The 17,311-nt window shown below is 50.5% G+C and overlaps 1 protein-coding gene across 9 annotated transcripts in view; it reads right to left on the bottom strand.

Moving 5' to 3' along the window:
- The window catches only part of CPAMD8 (C3 and PZP like alpha-2-macroglobulin domain containing 8), a 77,504-nt gene that overhangs the window by 21,031 nt on the left and 39,162 nt on the right, over positions 1-17,311 (bottom strand). For all 9 annotated transcript variants that reach the window (XR_008666846.1, XR_008666847.1, XM_055343332.1 and 6 more), the window contains 6 exons: positions 13,687-13,840; positions 13,185-13,315; positions 10,857-10,908; positions 5,198-5,496; positions 4,355-4,580; positions 2,005-2,181 (listed from right to left, as the gene is read on the bottom strand). Coding sequence is in view for 7 of the 9 variants with exons in the window: in XM_055343332.1 (XP_055199307.1) it covers positions 2,005-2,181; positions 4,355-4,580; positions 5,198-5,496; positions 10,857-10,908; positions 13,185-13,315; positions 13,687-13,840 (1,039 nt within the window). In the remaining 2 variants the exon portion in view is untranslated. The remainder of the gene's footprint in view (positions 1-2,004; positions 2,182-4,354; positions 4,581-5,197; positions 5,497-10,856; positions 10,909-13,184; positions 13,316-13,686; positions 13,841-17,311) is intronic.

Raw genomic sequence — 17,311 nt, 5'->3', positions numbered from 1 at the left:
CAGAAACAGGCACTGTGGGAACCTTGACAGGCCAGGAGGCAGGAACCCCAGGCTGGCCTCAGGAATCAAGGTGCTCACCTGCCTCAGTTTCCCCCATCTGAGAGGGATCTGACATTACCTCAGCTGGGCACATGCGAGCCCTTCTTGAAGGCAGAAATTTCCAAGGTTGCGGCTGTGGGTTCTTCTCTCACTCTGGCTGGGACCTGGTGCCCTGGCTGACCAATCCAATCCAGGGGAGCCTGGGATCTTGGAATCCCCCACCAGTCACCCCTGCATGGTCTCAGGCTGGCTGCTTCCGGGAGTCTCACTTTGCTCATGGGGGAAATGAGGACCATTATAATCTGGGGGTTGCTGGGAGGTGCACGTACCTGCCCGCGGTGAATGCCAGCTTCACAGCTGGGTCAAGCCTTCCCCTTCCTCCCCTTCACCCCAGCTCCAGCCCAAGGCCGGAAGCACACATCAGAAGACCTCAGGACCTTGGCATCAGCTGCCTTAACTCCCCTGCTACACAGATAGGAAACTGAGGCATTTCCTGAGGCCCTACCTAAGGACACACAGCAGGTGCCTACGACAGAGGTGAGGATCCAGCCTCCCCCGTGCCCCTCCTGTGGGGCCAAGACATGCAGAGGGGGCAGGTCAGGCTACTCAGAGGTCCTACCTCTATAGGTAGGGCTGTATTCTCTCTACACATGGGGTTGTACCCTATCCTAAGGATCTGATTCCTGGTGATAGAAGATATTTAGCGGTGCATGATCTCTGAGGCTGTTCAGTGCTGTCTTATTTATTTCTGAAGATGTTCAGTGCTGTATTGTTTATTTCTTTTTTTTAAGATTTTATTTACTTATTCATAGACACAGAGAGAGAGAGGCAGAGACACAGGGAGAGGGAGAAGCAGGCTCCACACAGGGAGCCCGACGTGGGACTCGATCCCAGGTCTCCAGGATCACACCCCAGGCTGCAGGTGGCATCAAACCACTGTGCCACTGAGGCTTCCCTGTATTGTTTATTTCTGAAGATATTCAATGCTGCGTTATTTAGGGGAAAAGACTGGAAGTACCCCTGGCACATCCAAGAGAAGAGTTTATTTAGTACGTTGTATTCGGTAAATGTCATGGACAAAAAGCGTAGACTCGAAAATGATTAATGAGCACATCCAGAGGTCCAGCGATTTTACTTCTGGACACCCAGCCCATAGAAATTCACCAAGTACCCGGACAAGATGACTCAGGGCAGCACGTATCTCAAAGCCCTAACGTGAAGCTGTTCCAGCTCCCATCATCGGACACGCTGCCCCTGGTCCCACCTCGAAGCAGTGAGGGCCAACAGGACCACGGCTCTGCACAGCCCTGAGGGGACAAATCACACACACGGCGTGTGGCTGGGACACTCTATAGAATTACAAGCCACATTACAAGACACCACATTACAAGACACCAAGGGCGACAATGCTAACCCGTGCTGCTGGAAAGCGGGAGTGTAAATGTGGAGCCAACACGGATGGGGAGACTATAGAGAATTATTTTGCTTTTCTAAATATTTTTTATAATGCTATTATATTGCTCTTCTTGTTTAAAAAAATCTACATTAAAATTTTTTTAAGATTTTATTTGAGAGAGAGAGAATGAGAGAGCACAAGCAGAGGAGGGGCAGAGGGAGATGGAGAAGCGGACTCTGCTGAGCAAGAACCCCACCTCAAGGTTTGATCCCAGGACCCCGAGATCATGACTTGAGCCGAAGGCAGATGTGTAACCGACTGAGCCACCGAGGCACCCCCCAAGAATCTACACTTTTAAGACACCATTCTTCTCCCCATAGCTGATTCCCAGCATTCAGTGCCTTGTCCTAACAGGTGCAGACACCAGACTCCTGCTGACAGTGACCAGATGGGGCTACCCCGTGTGGCCTCTTTCACCCACTTTGGTCCCCCTCATCTGCTATGCCAGGCATGTGAGCTGCTTCCCTCTCCATGCCCTCCACCTGGGCAGTCTCCCCCCACTCCAGTACCTTGTACCAGGTAGTCCGTGGTCTCTTGCTCCACCTCGGAGCTGAGCTGCCGGGTTTTCTGAAGATACTTCAGGACAAAGATGTTGGGTGCAAAGTGGATCATGTTTTGCTCTCCGCAGCCAAAGGGCAGCCGCAGGAGGTTGCTGAGGTGGTTCAGGGTAGGCCCCATGACATCTCCTGGTGGGAGGAAAAGAGAGCTGGGCTGTGGGCTGGCCTCCACTGGTGCCCTGGCTGTCCTAGGGATAGCTTCCCCAGGGTGGCCTATGGCCTAACACTGGCCACCCACCCTCTGACTGCCAGCACTGCCCTTTGGGACCAGGCTGTGCCCTGTGCCCACTTAGCCCAACGGGTGCCCTGGCTTTGGTAGCCACCTGCTGGAACTCTCCTTCACACCTCCCTCTATGTTCTTTAGTCTCAACTCAGTGTTCTTTCTCTTACCTCCTCATGAGCTGAATGTTCATTTCTTTTCTTTTCTTTTTTTTTAAGATTTATTTATTCATTCATGAGAGACACAGAGAGAGAGGCAGAGAGACAGAGACATAGGCAGAGGGGAAGCAGGCTCCCTGTGGGCAGCCCGATGTGGGACTCAACTCTAGGACCCTGGGATCACACCCGGGGACAAAGGCAGATGCTCAACCGCTGAGCCAGCCAGGGTGTCACTGAACAAGGTTCTTTGTGGCTTTTTTAAAGATTTTTTTTATGAGAGAGAGAGAGAGAGAGAGAGAGAGAGAGAGAGAGAGAGAGAGAAGGAGAAGCAGGCTGCATGCAGGGAGCCCAACGTGGGACTCGATCCCGGGTCTCCAGGATCAGGCCCCGGGCTGAAGGTGGCACTAAACCGCTGAGCCACCCGGGCTGCCCTCTTTGTGGCTTTTAAATCAAGTGCATTTAAAGCTATACATTTCCAGGTACAACTTTGGTTGCATCCCACAAATGGTGACAGGTCAATCCAGCCATTGTGGTTCCATTTTAATTTTTTTTTTCAAACTTCCAGTAGGAAATGTGATTTTTCTCTTCAATCATGAGTGTTTAAATTGTTTTACTTTTTTTTTTTTTTAAGATTTTACTTATTTGTTCATGAGAGACAGAGAGAGAGGCAGAGACATAGGCAGAGGGAGAAGCAGGCTCCCCATGGGGAGCCTGATGCGGGACTTGATCCCAGGACCCCAGGATCACACGGAGCCAAAGGCAGATGCTCAACCACTGAGCCACCCAGGCATTCCTTTTTTTAAGTTTCCGTACGTTTTGTGACATTGTTGATATATTTTTAAGTTCTTTTTTTTCGATTTCTCCCGTGCTTTCCTCTCTTCGGCACTTTGTCTTCCTCTTCTTGGCCTCTCTGCACCACACATGGCTGACAGGCCCTCCAGAACTCCTGCTGTTCTGTGATCACACCTCCCTTCCTCCCCTGGCTTTTCCTCCTGCCCCACTGAGGCTGCCACTGCTCCTGCAGTTGCCATCCATGGCAGGGCCTGCCTACTTTCTCATCACCCTCCTCTGAGCTTCTCAGCTTCTTCTTCACCTTTCATCCCCCTGTGCCAAAGGTACTGGCATACAGGCCCCGGTCTTTACCCCCTCTCCATCTCGGCCCATCTGTTTGCTCCCTTGTGCTACTACCCAGACCACTTGCCCGTACAGTCATCTCTGACTTGATCTTCTGCCTCAGAAATCACAAACTTCCACATCCTCTGATATGGCCCCAACCACCAACCTGTCTGGGCTCCAGGGCTTCTGTCCTCTGATGTCAGAGAGCCCTGAGCCCCCACATTCAGGTTTGTCTGCCTCTCCTGGCCTCTTGCCTTCTCTCTACACTTCCAACACCCAACACCATGTCGAGCACACAGTCCCCACTTTCCACTCCTGTATCTGGGCAGGATATAGGAGACAACCCACACCCTATAGACCCCCAATCATAGCCACTTACTCCTGCTCAGCAGATGCTCTAGGTGTCTGTCCCTCTCACCAGGACCCCCACCTCCCACCCTGCAGCTGGCTGACTTCACCTAGATATTCAGCCTTCTGGCACATCACCCCACGCTCACTGCCTTCATGGAATTCACCACCTGCCCTTTGGGGTTGCCTCACACAGGGCTTGGACAGGCTGGGTCTGGACCCATCTTCTTGGACACACTGAGAACACCTCAAAGACGGTTGGGGCCATCTCCGGGTCTGCCTCAACATGGAGAAAGCACCAGAAGCTGCTTGTTGGGTGAGTGGGTATGGGGTTGGAAGCCCCAGAGCTACAGATCCCCCGTAGAGGCCAATGTGAAACCAAGCCTGGAGTGGACACCCTGCCCCTTGGCCTGAGTCTTCACCCCCCTTCTCCCCCGGCCAGGGTACAAGGTAGACGCACCTATGACGGAGGCCACTGCCCGCTCAGACCCAGGGATGGCGCTGTGCGGGACTCCCAGGGTGAAGGCCTCACTGTAGCTCTCGTCCACCTCCACCTTCTTCCAGATGCGGAACTCACCCATGGAGCCCCAGCCAGTGGAGAAGCCGATGAATCGGACCTCTGGTGGCCTGGGGAGGGTCCAGGCCATGATGACAGACTCATTGGAAGGCTCTGGACCATGGCCAACCTGGAAAAAGAGGCCAAGGCTGCTGGATGCTGGAAGGAAGCACACAGTGGTACTCAGGCAGCAGTGACACTGGCTAGGGGGTCACAGACAGAGAAACTAAAGGTGACCTCATCCACTAGACACACAAGTGCTGCATCTACAGATTCCAAAGTCATCGGACTCCCTGGAATCTCTGGGCCTTTGCACATGCTATTCACTCTGCCTGGAACATCCTCCACTCCCCCAGTTTGCCTGGTGAACTCCTATTCATGTTTAAAAACCCAGTTTGGCTATGTCCCTCCTCTAGAAAGCTATGTTTGCTGCTCCTTCTCTATGTCCCCTTTGCCTGGCCCATGAAGTACCCCAGCCCCCATTTCACCTGCTTATATGCACTTTCCTTCTCCATGACTACCCACTATCCCTCAGCTCCCAGATCCCTGGGGGCTTCCTCCAGCACAGCTCTCACTTTTTAATTTTTTTTGTAAGTGGCTCCAGGCAGACTGTGAGCAACCTGAGGTGCTGCCCTGTGTTTATCCTCCCTCCTCCCTGACCCTGTCAGAGCCAGACACAGAGCAGGAAGCAGCAAATGCCATGGAGCATGAGGTTCCCATGCCCAACCCCAGTCAGCCCAGCCATGCCTGGATGAACCCGCCATGCCAGCTGATCCAGAATGTTCTGAATTCATCCCAGGAGAGGATCTTGGCCGTGTGTGTGCTGGCCACAGGGTCGCCCATCTTGCTGGTGGAGATCCAGGACCTGGTGTTCTGGTGGCCCCCCAGGACAATCTCTATCATGCCTGCCGTGTCCTGGGGCCCGGCGGACAAAGCCACTCGAGCATCATTGTGGGCTCGCACAGCCACATCAAAACGGGTGAGACACAGAGGCCGCTGCACATACTGGAACTCGTACTTGTTGGGTGTGGAGATGTGGACTCTCTCTGGATAGAGGGAAGGAGAGAGGGTGTTGAGGGGGTACCTGGAGGCATCCTGCCTCTCCCTGCCTGTGTCTGGAGCTTAGAATCAGGACCACGGGGGGCCAGTCCCACTGTGGTTCCTCATGCAGCTGCATGAGGAATAGCAAACAGAGCTGGCTTAATGAAGCTTTGCCAACAGGGCACAAAAGATGAAATGCTCACAGGAATAAATCCTACAAAAGATGTGGAAAGATCTGTACAGTGGAGACTGCAAAATGCTGTTGAAACTAATTAAGACTCAAATCAGTGGCGAGATGGACAGTGTCCGTGGATCAGAAGACAATACTACACATACGTTAATTATTTCCCAAACTGATGTATAAATTCATTGCATCTCAATCAAAACCCAGCAGGGTCTTTGGGGGAAATTACAAAGCTGATTCCACAATTTATATAGAAACATCAAGAATCTAGAAGAGCCAAAACAACTTTGATAAAGAACCAAGTTAAAGGACTCACACCTCTGATGCCGAGACTTAATCAAGTGCTTAACAGAACAGAGTAGGGAGTCCAGAAATGGACCCACACGTGTATGAACAACTGATTTGCAACAAAGGTGTGAAGGCAATTCAATAGCGAAAATCTTTTCAAGAAGTGGTGCTGGAACAAATAGTTAACCCAGAAGCAGAAAAGGGAACTCCAATCCACATCTTACATGGTCTCCAAATATCAACTTGAAATGGATCATAACTACTTTTAAGTTTCTAATACCACAAACTTTGAGGAGAGAACGTAGGATTTGGGAAAGATTTCTTAGATATAACAAAAGCATAATCCATAAAAGGAAAGATTAATCGACTGGACCACACTGACATGAGAAACTTCTGCTCTTACAAAGACATTATTAAGAGAAAGAAATAACAAGCCACACCCTGGGAGAAATGTCTTTGTGAAGCATTTATCTGGTAAAAGACTTGTATTCAGACTTTTATAAAAACTTCCAAAACTCAACTTAAAATAAATGTTAAAAGATTTGAACAGCCACTTCACCCCCCCAAAAAATATACCAGTAGTAAACAGGCACGTGAAAAGATGCTTGAATGATGGAAATGCACATTAAAAACACAATGAGATACCATCAGACGCTTATTAGAAGGGCTAAAATTAATCAGACTGACAACCCCAAATGTGGGGTGAGGAGAGGAAGGAAATGATTCCCACCCCCCTGCTGGTGGGAATGCAAAATGGTACTATTACTGTGGAAAATAGTGTGAACATTTCTTAAAAGGTTGAATGCATACCTACTGTATGATTTAGCCATTCCACTCATAGGTAGTGACTCAAGAGAAAGGAAAGTATATCACCATACAAAGACTTGTTCGTGAATATTCATAGCAGCTTTATTGGAAATAGCCCCAAACTGGAAATAATTCAAATTATCCATCAACAGGTCAATGAATAAAAAAAGTGCAATGCATCCATTCAGTGGAGTCCCACTCAGCCTTAAAATGATTGAATTATTGGTACACACAACATGGATGCATCTCAAAATTCTTATGCTGAGTGACAGATACCAGATAAAAAGAGTACATTTTATATGATTCCATTTATATGGAAGTCTAGAAAGTGCAAAGTAACCTACAGCGACAGAAGGCAGGTCAGTAGTTCCCCAGTGACAAGGGTAGACTGGGTGAATGATTACAAGGGAGCATGACTTTGGGGGTTAATGGAGATCCTCATGATCTTAGTTGTGATGGTTTCATGGATATATACATATGCCAACACTTACCAAACTGTACACTTAAAATACGTATGATTTCTTGTATATCAATTATACCTCCATAAACATGTTAAAGACATTAACCGACTTTACCTTGAATATAAATATATATTCAGCCTAGTGTAAATTATGATGTAAAAAATAGAAGCAACCTATGTGTCCAACAATACTTCAAAACATTCCATAATGGTCAAATTATGGAGCAGACATTTGATAGAACATATTGGAGATGTTTTGAATTGTTTGTAAAGACTTTACAGAAACAAGGAAAAGTGCTCAGGATATGTGAAATGAGCAGAGCAGAATGCAAATTTTATATAGTTCATGAGTTACAACTATGTTAAAACAAACAACAATCAAAAAATCAAAAAAATAAAAAACAAACAACAATCAATCTATGAACCAAATAAAACAAAATGTCAGAAGAGGTCATCTATGGATGCAAACCAGAGGAGGTATTTTCCCTTCTTTTTCCCTTCTTTCTATTTCTATCTTTCTAAGTTCCCTGTAATAGTTAGGTATTGCTTTTTGTTTTCCCAATTTTTGTATTGTGGTAAAATACACATAATGTAAAATTGGCCTTAACCATTTTTAAGTGTACAGTTCAGTGGTATCAAATACAGTCATATTGTGCAAACATCATCGCCGCCCGCCTCCAGAACTCTTTTCACCTTGCAACACTGAAACTCTGTCCCCATTAAACACCAAGTCACCAACCTCTCCTCACAGACCCTGGCTCCCACCATTCTACTTCCTGTCTCTGATTTTGACTTCTCTAAGTACCTCATACGACTGTAATCTTACAATATTTGTACACATGTACCACTTTTTTTAGGGAGAGAGGGGCAGAGGGAAGGAGTGAATCCTAAGCAGGCTATACACCCCTTTGCAGGCCTCGAACTCACAACCCTGAGATCATGACCTGAACCAAAATCTGTAGTCAGACCCTTAACCAACTGAGCCACACAGGTGCCCCACACACGCATCACTTTTAAAAGTGATTTTAATTTAAAATTTACTGAGATAATTGCAGATTCACAGACAACTGTTAAGAAATAATATGGAAAGATCTGTGTCCTCTTTTTTTTTAAGATTTTATTTATTTAACAGAGAGAGTGAGATAGCGCACCAGAGAGCACATGCAAAGGGAGTAGCAGAGGGAGAGGGAGAAGCAGGCTCCCCTCTGAGTAGAGAGCTGGATGCGGGGCTGGATCCCAGGATCCTGGGATCATGACCTGAGTGAAGGCAGACGCTTAACCAACCGAGCTGCCCAGGCACCCAAACTGTGTCCTCTCGACTCAATATCCCCCAGTGGTTTCTCACAAAATTCTACTACAGGATCACAATTGGGATATTGACATTGATACAAACCATTAAACTTATTCATATTTCTCCAATTTTATTTGTACAGGATCCCTTTAATTGCCCTTTATCACCATATCCACACCCTTCCTCGCCATCCCAGCAATGAGTAATATGATTTTCATTTCTAAAATTTTGTCATTTCAAAAATACCATAAATGGAGTCATTTATGGACCCTTTTGGGATCAAGTTTTTTTTTTTCACTCAATTCCCTTCATCCAAGTTGCTGCAAATATCAATAGTTTATTCCTTTTTACCAGTGAATAGCATCCCAAGGTACAAATGTACCATGATTTGTATAACCATTCATCCACTGAAGGACACCTAGACTGTTTCCAGTTTGGGGCTATTACAAATAAAGCTGATATGAACATTTGTGTGAATATAAATCTTAATTTCTCTGGGATAAATGTCTAGTAGTGCAATTTCTGGGTGCTAAGCTTGGAGCATGTGTAGCTTTTTAAGAAACTACCAGCAGTGGCCATACCATTTTATAATTCCCACCAGCAAATGTATGAATGATCCCTTTATTCCACATCCTGGTCATCTTTTATTGTGGTAACTTTTTTTTTTTAATTTTAGTCTTCCTCGTAAGTGTGCATTGATAACTCATGGTGCTTTATTGTGCACTTTGCTAATGGTTAATGATGAACACCTTTTCATATACTTATTTGCCATGTGTATCTCCTTTGGTGAACTGTTTATTTATTTTTCCTGTTTTCTTTTTTCCTTTTTTAAGTTATCTCTACACCCAACGTGGGGCTCAAACTCACAACCCTGAAATTGAGTTGCATGCTCCACCAACTGAGCCAACCAGGTGTCAGGTGTCCCTCCTTTCTCCCACTTTCTAATTGGGTTGTTTTATTTATTGTTGAATTTTTAGAGCTCTTTATATATTCTAGATGCTAGTCCTCTGTCAGATCTGGGTTTGGAAAGATTTTCTCCCAGGCTGGAGCTTGTATTTCTTCCTCTTAACAACATCTTTTGCAAAGCAGCTTTTTATCTTCGAAGTAGGCTCCATGCCCTGTGGAGCCCAATTTGGGCTTGAATTCATGACCCTGAGATCACCACCTGAGCTGAGATCAAGAGTCAGACACCCAACTGAGCCACCCAGGTGCCCCTTGCAAAGTAGTTTTTAATTTTGATGAGGTCCACTCATCAGTTTCCTTTTATGGGTCATGCTTTTTAATATCATGTCTAAAAACTCTTCACCTAGCCTAGATCCCAAAGATTTTCTCCCAATTTTTTTCTAAAAGTTTTATAGTTTTACATGTAAGTTCACAATCCATTTGAGTTAATTCTTGTGTAAAATGGGATCTTTAGGTCAAAGTTCATGCTTTTGCCAATAGATGTCCAATTACTCCAGCACTGTTTGTGGAAAAGGCTCACCTTCTTTCATTGAATTGCTTTTGCACTTCTGTCAAAAATCATTTGAGCATATATGTACCATATTGCTATTTATTACCAAAAAAGGGGAAACGTGTCAAGAGGAAACCTGTGTCTAGAGTGGTCCATGTGGGTCATGGGACAAGTTGTGCTGAATGCCTTGGCAGTGGCAACCCCCAGGGACTCCTTCGCTCTGCCACCTGCCAAAGCCTGCTGGAAGACTGCCCAGTGCCAGGCTAGGCCTGAGCTCCAAGCTAGATGGCTCCTCTGGCAGGGCCTAGACAGGGAGAGGGTGGACCCTCCCACCAGCAGCCCAGGGTCATGTTCCACCTAGCATTTCCCTGACCCCGCCAAGGCAGAGGCATGGAAGGGTACTTCTCCGGCCATTCTGTCCACTGGGCACTCTGTTCTCATTTCGCTTTCATGGATCATGTACAAGTATAATGTCAATTTCAGGGGACTGGGGCAGATCCCAAATCCCACACCTTTTGGAACTCGCTTTAATTTCCTATTTTCTCTATAGGCCCAGGATTCTGGGTCAGTCTTGCTTTCCCTGATGTGACTCTAAGACCCCCCTTCCCTGGATCCTGGCCTTCTCACCCCAGGGCCCCAAGGACAGCCCTATTCCCACCCACAGACTCTTCTCATTGGTGCCTCCAGTCCACATTTGTGGGCTGCAGGGCAGACCCCCGGCCCACATTCTGGCTCACGGTTGTCACCAGCCTGGACATCTCAATTCTCTGCTGCTGTGTCTTCTGAGCCCAGGAAGGGCAGGCATCCACTTCGCAGTGGGAGAGCTACAACAGTGTGGGAGTAAGGGTCCACGTCCTCAGCAGGGCAGGTACAGGGACTCACCATTGGGACAGAAGAAAACACTGTAGGTGTACGCACGGGGGGCTCCTTCCGGCTGCAACAGAGAGATGGGGAGAACTGAGTGTCGCAGGGGTGGTCAGCACAGGGCAGTGGCCACATTTCCATGGCAGTGGCTCTGGGTCTAGACCCTGCAGGGCAATGCTGACATCACAGGGACACGGAGAAGGACCAGGCTGCCTACTTCCCAGGCCAAGGTGGGGAAACTGAGGTTCATTCCCCTTCTCCAGACTCTGGTCAAACCCACTCACCAACTGCTCCTAGGCTTGTCATGCTTGCCATGGTCCCCACCTCTGTCCTCCTGGTGTAGGAGGTAGCCGGGGAGCCAGGCAGGGTGACACTGGCTCCCCCTCCATCCCATAGAGCACACACAATGGGAAATAACTGTCACCCGCTTCCCGTAAGCCTCTTGGGAATGTGTTACTGTCATCTGCAGTCTCCTCCCCAGCAGATGGCATGCAATGTCCACCAAATAACCGATCCAGCAAACAAACCATGCACCCAGAGCTCCCTGGTGCGGTGGAGGAGGAAAAGGGTACTGCCGCTTTATCAAGACACACATCTGCCACCTCCTGTCTCAGAAATCCCTTTTTCCAATTCACCCTTCAGGTTTTTTTGCATTGACATCTTGGGTCCTCTGCTGTCTAAATGTCACCTCCTGCCTCCAGGACAGCTTGCACGAAGCTGTGCTGGCAGATTCTGCAGGCAGAGCAGACTGCTAAGTGCTGAGCAGTGGGAATGGGAGGCACGGCCCAGGCACAGCGGTCCCTGAGAATTCCTCTCTGTGTGGGACACCTGGGTGACTCAGCAGTTGAGTGTCTGCCTTTGGCCCAGGGCGTGATCCCAGGGGTCCTGGGATCGAGTCCCACATCAGGCTCCCTGCAGGGAGCCTGCTTCTCCCTCTGCCTGTGTCTCTGCCTCTCTCTGTGTGTCTCTCATGAATAGATAAATAAAATCTTTAGGGGATCCCTGGGTTGCTCAGCAGTTCACCGCCTGCCTTTGGCCCAGGGTGTGACTCTGGAGTCCCAGGATCGAGTCCTACATCAGGCTTCCTGCATGGAGCCTGCTTCTCCCTCTGCCTGTGTCTCTGCCTCTGCCTCTCTCTCTCTCATGAATAAATAAAATCTTTAAAAACATCTTAAAAAAAAAAAAGAAAGAAAGAATCCTTCTCTGTGCATTGAGAAATTCCTTCCACAGATGGAGGCGGCAAGAGCTCTAGGCCTGCCAGTCAGCCTGGATGCTCCGCACGGCGCGCCATCTCCTCTGGCTACAGGAGGGTGGGCAGTGGGCCAGGGAGCGTGCTCGGGCTGAACAAGAGGCTGCCAGGGGTCTCTGGGTTTCCCATTGAGGCCATCCCATCCTGCCAGCTCACGGACACTTCATTCCTCATCAGATGACACGCCTGTCCCAGAGGAATCCATCACGTCACATCAACAACGCTGTGCCAATGACTCGTCCACCCCTGGGAGTACTGCCCAGTGCGTGCGTGACTCCGGGCGCTGATGGAAATCATTCGTGCTCAGCACTGCCAGGACCACAGCCAGGACAGAGGGCAGCTGTTTGCAGCTGGGCCACTGGGGAGGGGCGCACACTCGGGATGCTGTGAGGAGTTTCATCGGCGCCACTGGGGCAGCGTGAGTTTCTCAGCAGGGCTCTGGGCCCTGAGGTGTCCGAGCAGCGCCCATAAAGATAGGGCATCACTGCCACTGCATGCCCAGGACTGCAAGGCATCGTGTACATTCTCTCTGGCCCTCCCACACTATGGAGGCGAGTGTGAGCACCCCTGATGTATGGAGCGGCATTGGACTATCTGAGACACTAAGTGGCAGATCCTAGATTCCCAGCCGGGGGGCAGGGAGCTGGGGTGTCAATAAGACACCAACATCTGGGCCCCTGTGGTCTAGGTGCTGTGTCCTCTCTGCCTGGGCATCCTAATGACAAGCCTCCAAATACCAGGTCCCAATCCCTACAACTGCCTGTGACAAATAGGAAGTCGGAGGTGGAGGTGCACTGCCCTCCAAGATGGTCAGCGTGGGGGGCAGAGGACACTTCCCTGCAGCCCTTGTCAGTCCCAGGCTGCTTTACCACATGTCACTCTGCACCACAGGGGGCTGGATGCTGCAGTCCTCTAGTGAGGAAATGCAGAGGCCCTTCACCTGCCCCAGGACTGAGAGCAGGAGCCATGGGAGCTGCCCCAGCCCTGGGCAGAGACCACATACTCCAGCCAGCACTCCCCCCGCTACTCCCCGCCCAAGCCCAGGGTTGATGGAATCGGGCCCTGGCCAAGTGTCCTTGGTGAGGACACGGGCTTACCTCAACCATCACACTGCGCCTGATGTGATCCCTCCCGGTGGGGACCCTCCGGTCAGCGAAGCTCTCCTCCGTGTGTTTGATGGACTGCCCATCCCTGCAGCAGCTTGTTTCTCCGTAAGCTAGGGCTTTGGCTGCGGAGATTTGAGAGCTCAGGTGCTTGCTGTCAGAACAGGCTCCCACCCAGCAGGGAGCCGGACCGTCCCTCCCCCTCATCCCACGTGGTGTGTGTGCAGGTGTGCCACACGTGTTGTGCAAGCATGTGTGCACGCATATGTGTGCTATGCTGGTGTGGCCCCTAAGCTCAGCATCCTCGAGGTGAAGCTTCGGGCCTCGCCCCCAGGGACCGGACCACCCTGCCCTACCTCCTGATGTCCTGCCTCCCCAGCTGCCCTCCTGACCTCATCTACTGCCTTGCCCACCCCGCACCTGTGCCTGGCTTCAGCACGCGGAACTGGCGGTGGCCCAGAGGGTGGAGGGATGCCTGAGGCAGCAGGGGCCTCACCTGTGACATTGCTGATGCCCAGGTCACTGAAGGAGAGAACCACCCAGGCAGGCTCCGTCTCCCCAGAGGCCACGCACATCTTCTTGGTCAGATGGCGTTTGCCTGGGTGCCCGACAAACCGGATGCCCTTGGGAACAGAGATCTTCACGTACACCTGCAGAGGGTGGGACGCTGCTCGTGGTGCCCGGGATGTGTGCGCCCTCCCAGCACATCACACCGCCCACAGCATCAACCCTCTCCAAAAGCCATGCTCGTCTCGGAAGGCCCCCTTTCCATTTCCAATCGGAACCGACTATTCACCATTGTCTTGCTGGAAGGCCCCTCTTCACTTCAGACCCCCGACACCCCACAGAGCCAGCTTCCCCTCAGGACCAAGGCTGACTCAAGGGCAGGTTCTCCTGCCACATCCACCCAGGGCACCAGATGGGAGGGACTGCTCCACCTTTCCAGGCCCCGCAAAGCACTTCTTCTGAGGTCCGTGGTGTCACAACACAGTTCTGTGTGTGTGCGCCTGTGTGCCATGCATGCACGCATCTCTGTGGGCATACCTATGTGTGTGTGTAAGTGTGGCATATGCACACACATGTGCATGCATATAATCATGCACAATGTTTGAGTGCATGCATGTGCGTCTCTACGTGCACGTGCAGTTATACCTTCCAATCTAGAACAGGCTGTTTGGTCCACATCCATTTGTCCAATCAGCATATATGAAGCACCTAGTGGGTGCAGGTGCCTACGAGGAGCTAAAGTAATGAAGCCAAAGAGAACGCGAGTGACCCCAGGCCACAGGGGATCAACATGCATAAGTCCCACACACATGCATGTGTGATGGGGAGGAAAGGAGATGAGAAAAATCTAGCAGCAAGTGGGATGGAGCATCTGAATCCTACCAAAGGACAAGCCCAGCTGGACCAGAGGGTGAACAGCTGGTGCAGGATGCGTCAGGAGCCCCCACATCCCTCTGAGTCAGCGTTCTCCCAAAGAAGAAAGAAAAAACTCAAGAGCCAAGGTCCTGGGTAGAAGGACCGGCTGTCCGTGTTGGGGGGTGTAGATGGGTCTGATTCCCTGGTGCTTTGGGGATGCGCAACAAACCAGCCACCAGTGTTGGAGCTAAAATGGGCACCTGAGGGTCCTGCCTGCCAATTCGTCGAGGACCCTCCCCTTGTGTGTGGGGGGGGGAACCATCCTATAGATCAGGGATCAGCCTGCACTTATTCCAGATTTTTAAGACTGGGGTCCTATTCCTCCTGGCTATACTCTATATTTAAAAAATGACAGAGAATGGACCATACAGGCACCAGGCTCTAGGGCTGCATGCTTTGAACCTACTCCACATGTCCCCCTTGGCCCCTGCCTTGGTTTCCACCACAGCAGCTCTCACCCAAACGAATGCACGAGGCTCTGACCTTCTCTCCTCTGCTTTCCCCAGCAGACCATAAAGCCCAGCCAGATTGTGTGTTGGGCAGTTCCTGGGACAGGCTAAGCTGCCTCCTGCCTCTGTTGTTTGTGTATGCTGTTCCCTCTTCCTGGGATGCCCTTCCAGGCCCTGGTGCCTGACTCAAACGTTGCCCGGAGATTCTCAAGGTCAGGGGAGCTGCCCCTTCCCAGGGCTTGCCTGGCTTCCTGTGAATACCCAGTTCTAGCATAGCTCTGCCCTAAACTCCCCGTGAGAACTTGGACATGTAACGATGCGTCTCTGAGCTTCCTATCTCTCTGGGAACGATCCCATTCACAGCCCTTCCTCCTCGGCCCACACAGGTGCTTGGTATCGATGCAGGCAAAATCCCGAGGCCAGCACTGGCCACAGACGTTAGCGGTGTCAGCGCTCCCGAGGTCACACACAGGTTGACCCCATGCCCTGGGCCCTGGGGTCCTCTGAGGTCTACACAAGGCCCAGCACACACTGAGCACTTGGGCAATTGGTTCTGAGTGACAATGAATGCGAATCACCAGCGTTTTACATCTAGGGGCTCCTTTCTGGTGACCTCTTGATATTTCATTCCTATTTTGGAATCTGTACTGACTGCATTTTTTTTCCAGTTAAAATTTTCCATTAATTAAAGGCTGAAGGGACAAGAAGCTCCTAGGTGACAGTACACGAATATGTGGCTCTTCTATAAAGTCAAAGAAACACCAGCAGGAAAGTCAAATGTAAACACCACAGTGTCGAGCTCATCCTGTGCCAGCCAGACAGCAGCGCGAGAGGCCCTTTACTAACCTTCAGGCCGTCACATGCCATCGCGTGCAACATGCTTTTGGGCAGATATAATCATTCAGGGGACGCATAGCATTTGCAAAGGGCAAAAAAGGAGTAAAGCATCTCAGGTAAAGCTCAAGGTCACCTTCAACCCGGCTCAGAATGCTTGCTGTCCCCGGCTCCAGGCCAGGCCCAGAAGTGATCACAGACCACAACCATCCCCGTGGACACTCATGAGGGGTCCTCACACCTACTCTTTCCCTCCTGCCCCAGAGAAGCCAGTGGGGGTGACCGGGGCCAGGTTGAGCTCTCACGCTGAGTTTACAGATAGGGAAACTGAGGCAAAATAAGGCCGTAAATAGAAATGCCAAGCGAAAGTCCAGTCTTCTGGGGCCAGCGAAGTGTGAATGTCCTGAACCCTCAGCAGCCTTGGGCACCCCACAAGTTGCAAAATCTAATTTCTCTCTAGCCAGATGTCCTCATTTTTTCAGGAAAAAATGGAAATCTGGGATTTGGGGATGAAATCTCTTAGTTTCCACAGTCAGTATCTGGTTGAGGCTGCAGGTCACATCCTTTGCCCTTGGTATGGAATGAGCCAATGGCCCTGGGGGCTCCCCACATACTTGGGCAGGGCCAGGGGGATGTCAGCCATGTCCCCAGAGTGTGGCTTGTTGGGGTGAGGCTGAGACCTGCAGACGGCAGGCCTGCTCCCAGATGGACCCCTGATCCTGCACCCGACTCACTCCTCCACCCACAGCCTTGGCTTTCAACCTCAACCCCAAGGGCTACCCCTAACTGTGGAGAACCCTCCCCATCTCCCTTCCTTCCTCCCACCAGCTGACCTCCAGGCCTTGCCAGGGCTTAAAGGATTACAAAGGTAGTGAGTGGGTTCTAGCCTCTCCAAGCTGCACTGTTACACAGACCCAGACTCCCCGAAGCCCCATTTCCCATCATGGACACACCCGGTCTCACAAGCCCCCCTTGCCTGCTGTCCTTACTCATCCACAGGGCCTGAAATCCTCCCCAGCCTCCGAGGTCGGCCCTAAGTCTGCCCCCTTGGGGTAGCTGTTATGGGTTCAGTTGTGGCTATTATGAAGTCCTAAACCCCTGTCACCTGTAAACATGATCTTATTTGGAAACGGGGTCTCTGCGGAGGTCGCTAAGTCACGATCAGGTTATTGGTGTGGGCTGTACTCCAGCAGGACTGGGATCTTTAGAAGAGGAACCACAGACACAGAGACATTGACAGAGGGAAGACACACAAGGGAAGGCCACGTGAAGACAGGCTGCAGTTTGGAGGCACGAGGGGGAGCTCCCTTAGAGCCTCTGGGAGGAACCCACCCTGACCACCCTGGAGCCTTAGACTCTGGCCTCCAAAACTGTGAAAGAACAAGTTTCAAGTTTCTATTGTTTCATGCCTCCCAG

Source organism: Nyctereutes procyonoides, unplaced genomic scaffold (assembly GCF_905146905.1).
Source record: "Nyctereutes procyonoides isolate TBG_1078 unplaced genomic scaffold, NYPRO_anot_genome, whole genome shotgun sequence".
In the NCBI taxonomy this organism is placed as follows: domain Eukaryota; kingdom Metazoa; phylum Chordata; class Mammalia; order Carnivora; family Canidae; genus Nyctereutes; species Nyctereutes procyonoides.
This window is presented reverse-complemented; position numbering and strand designations above follow the sequence as displayed.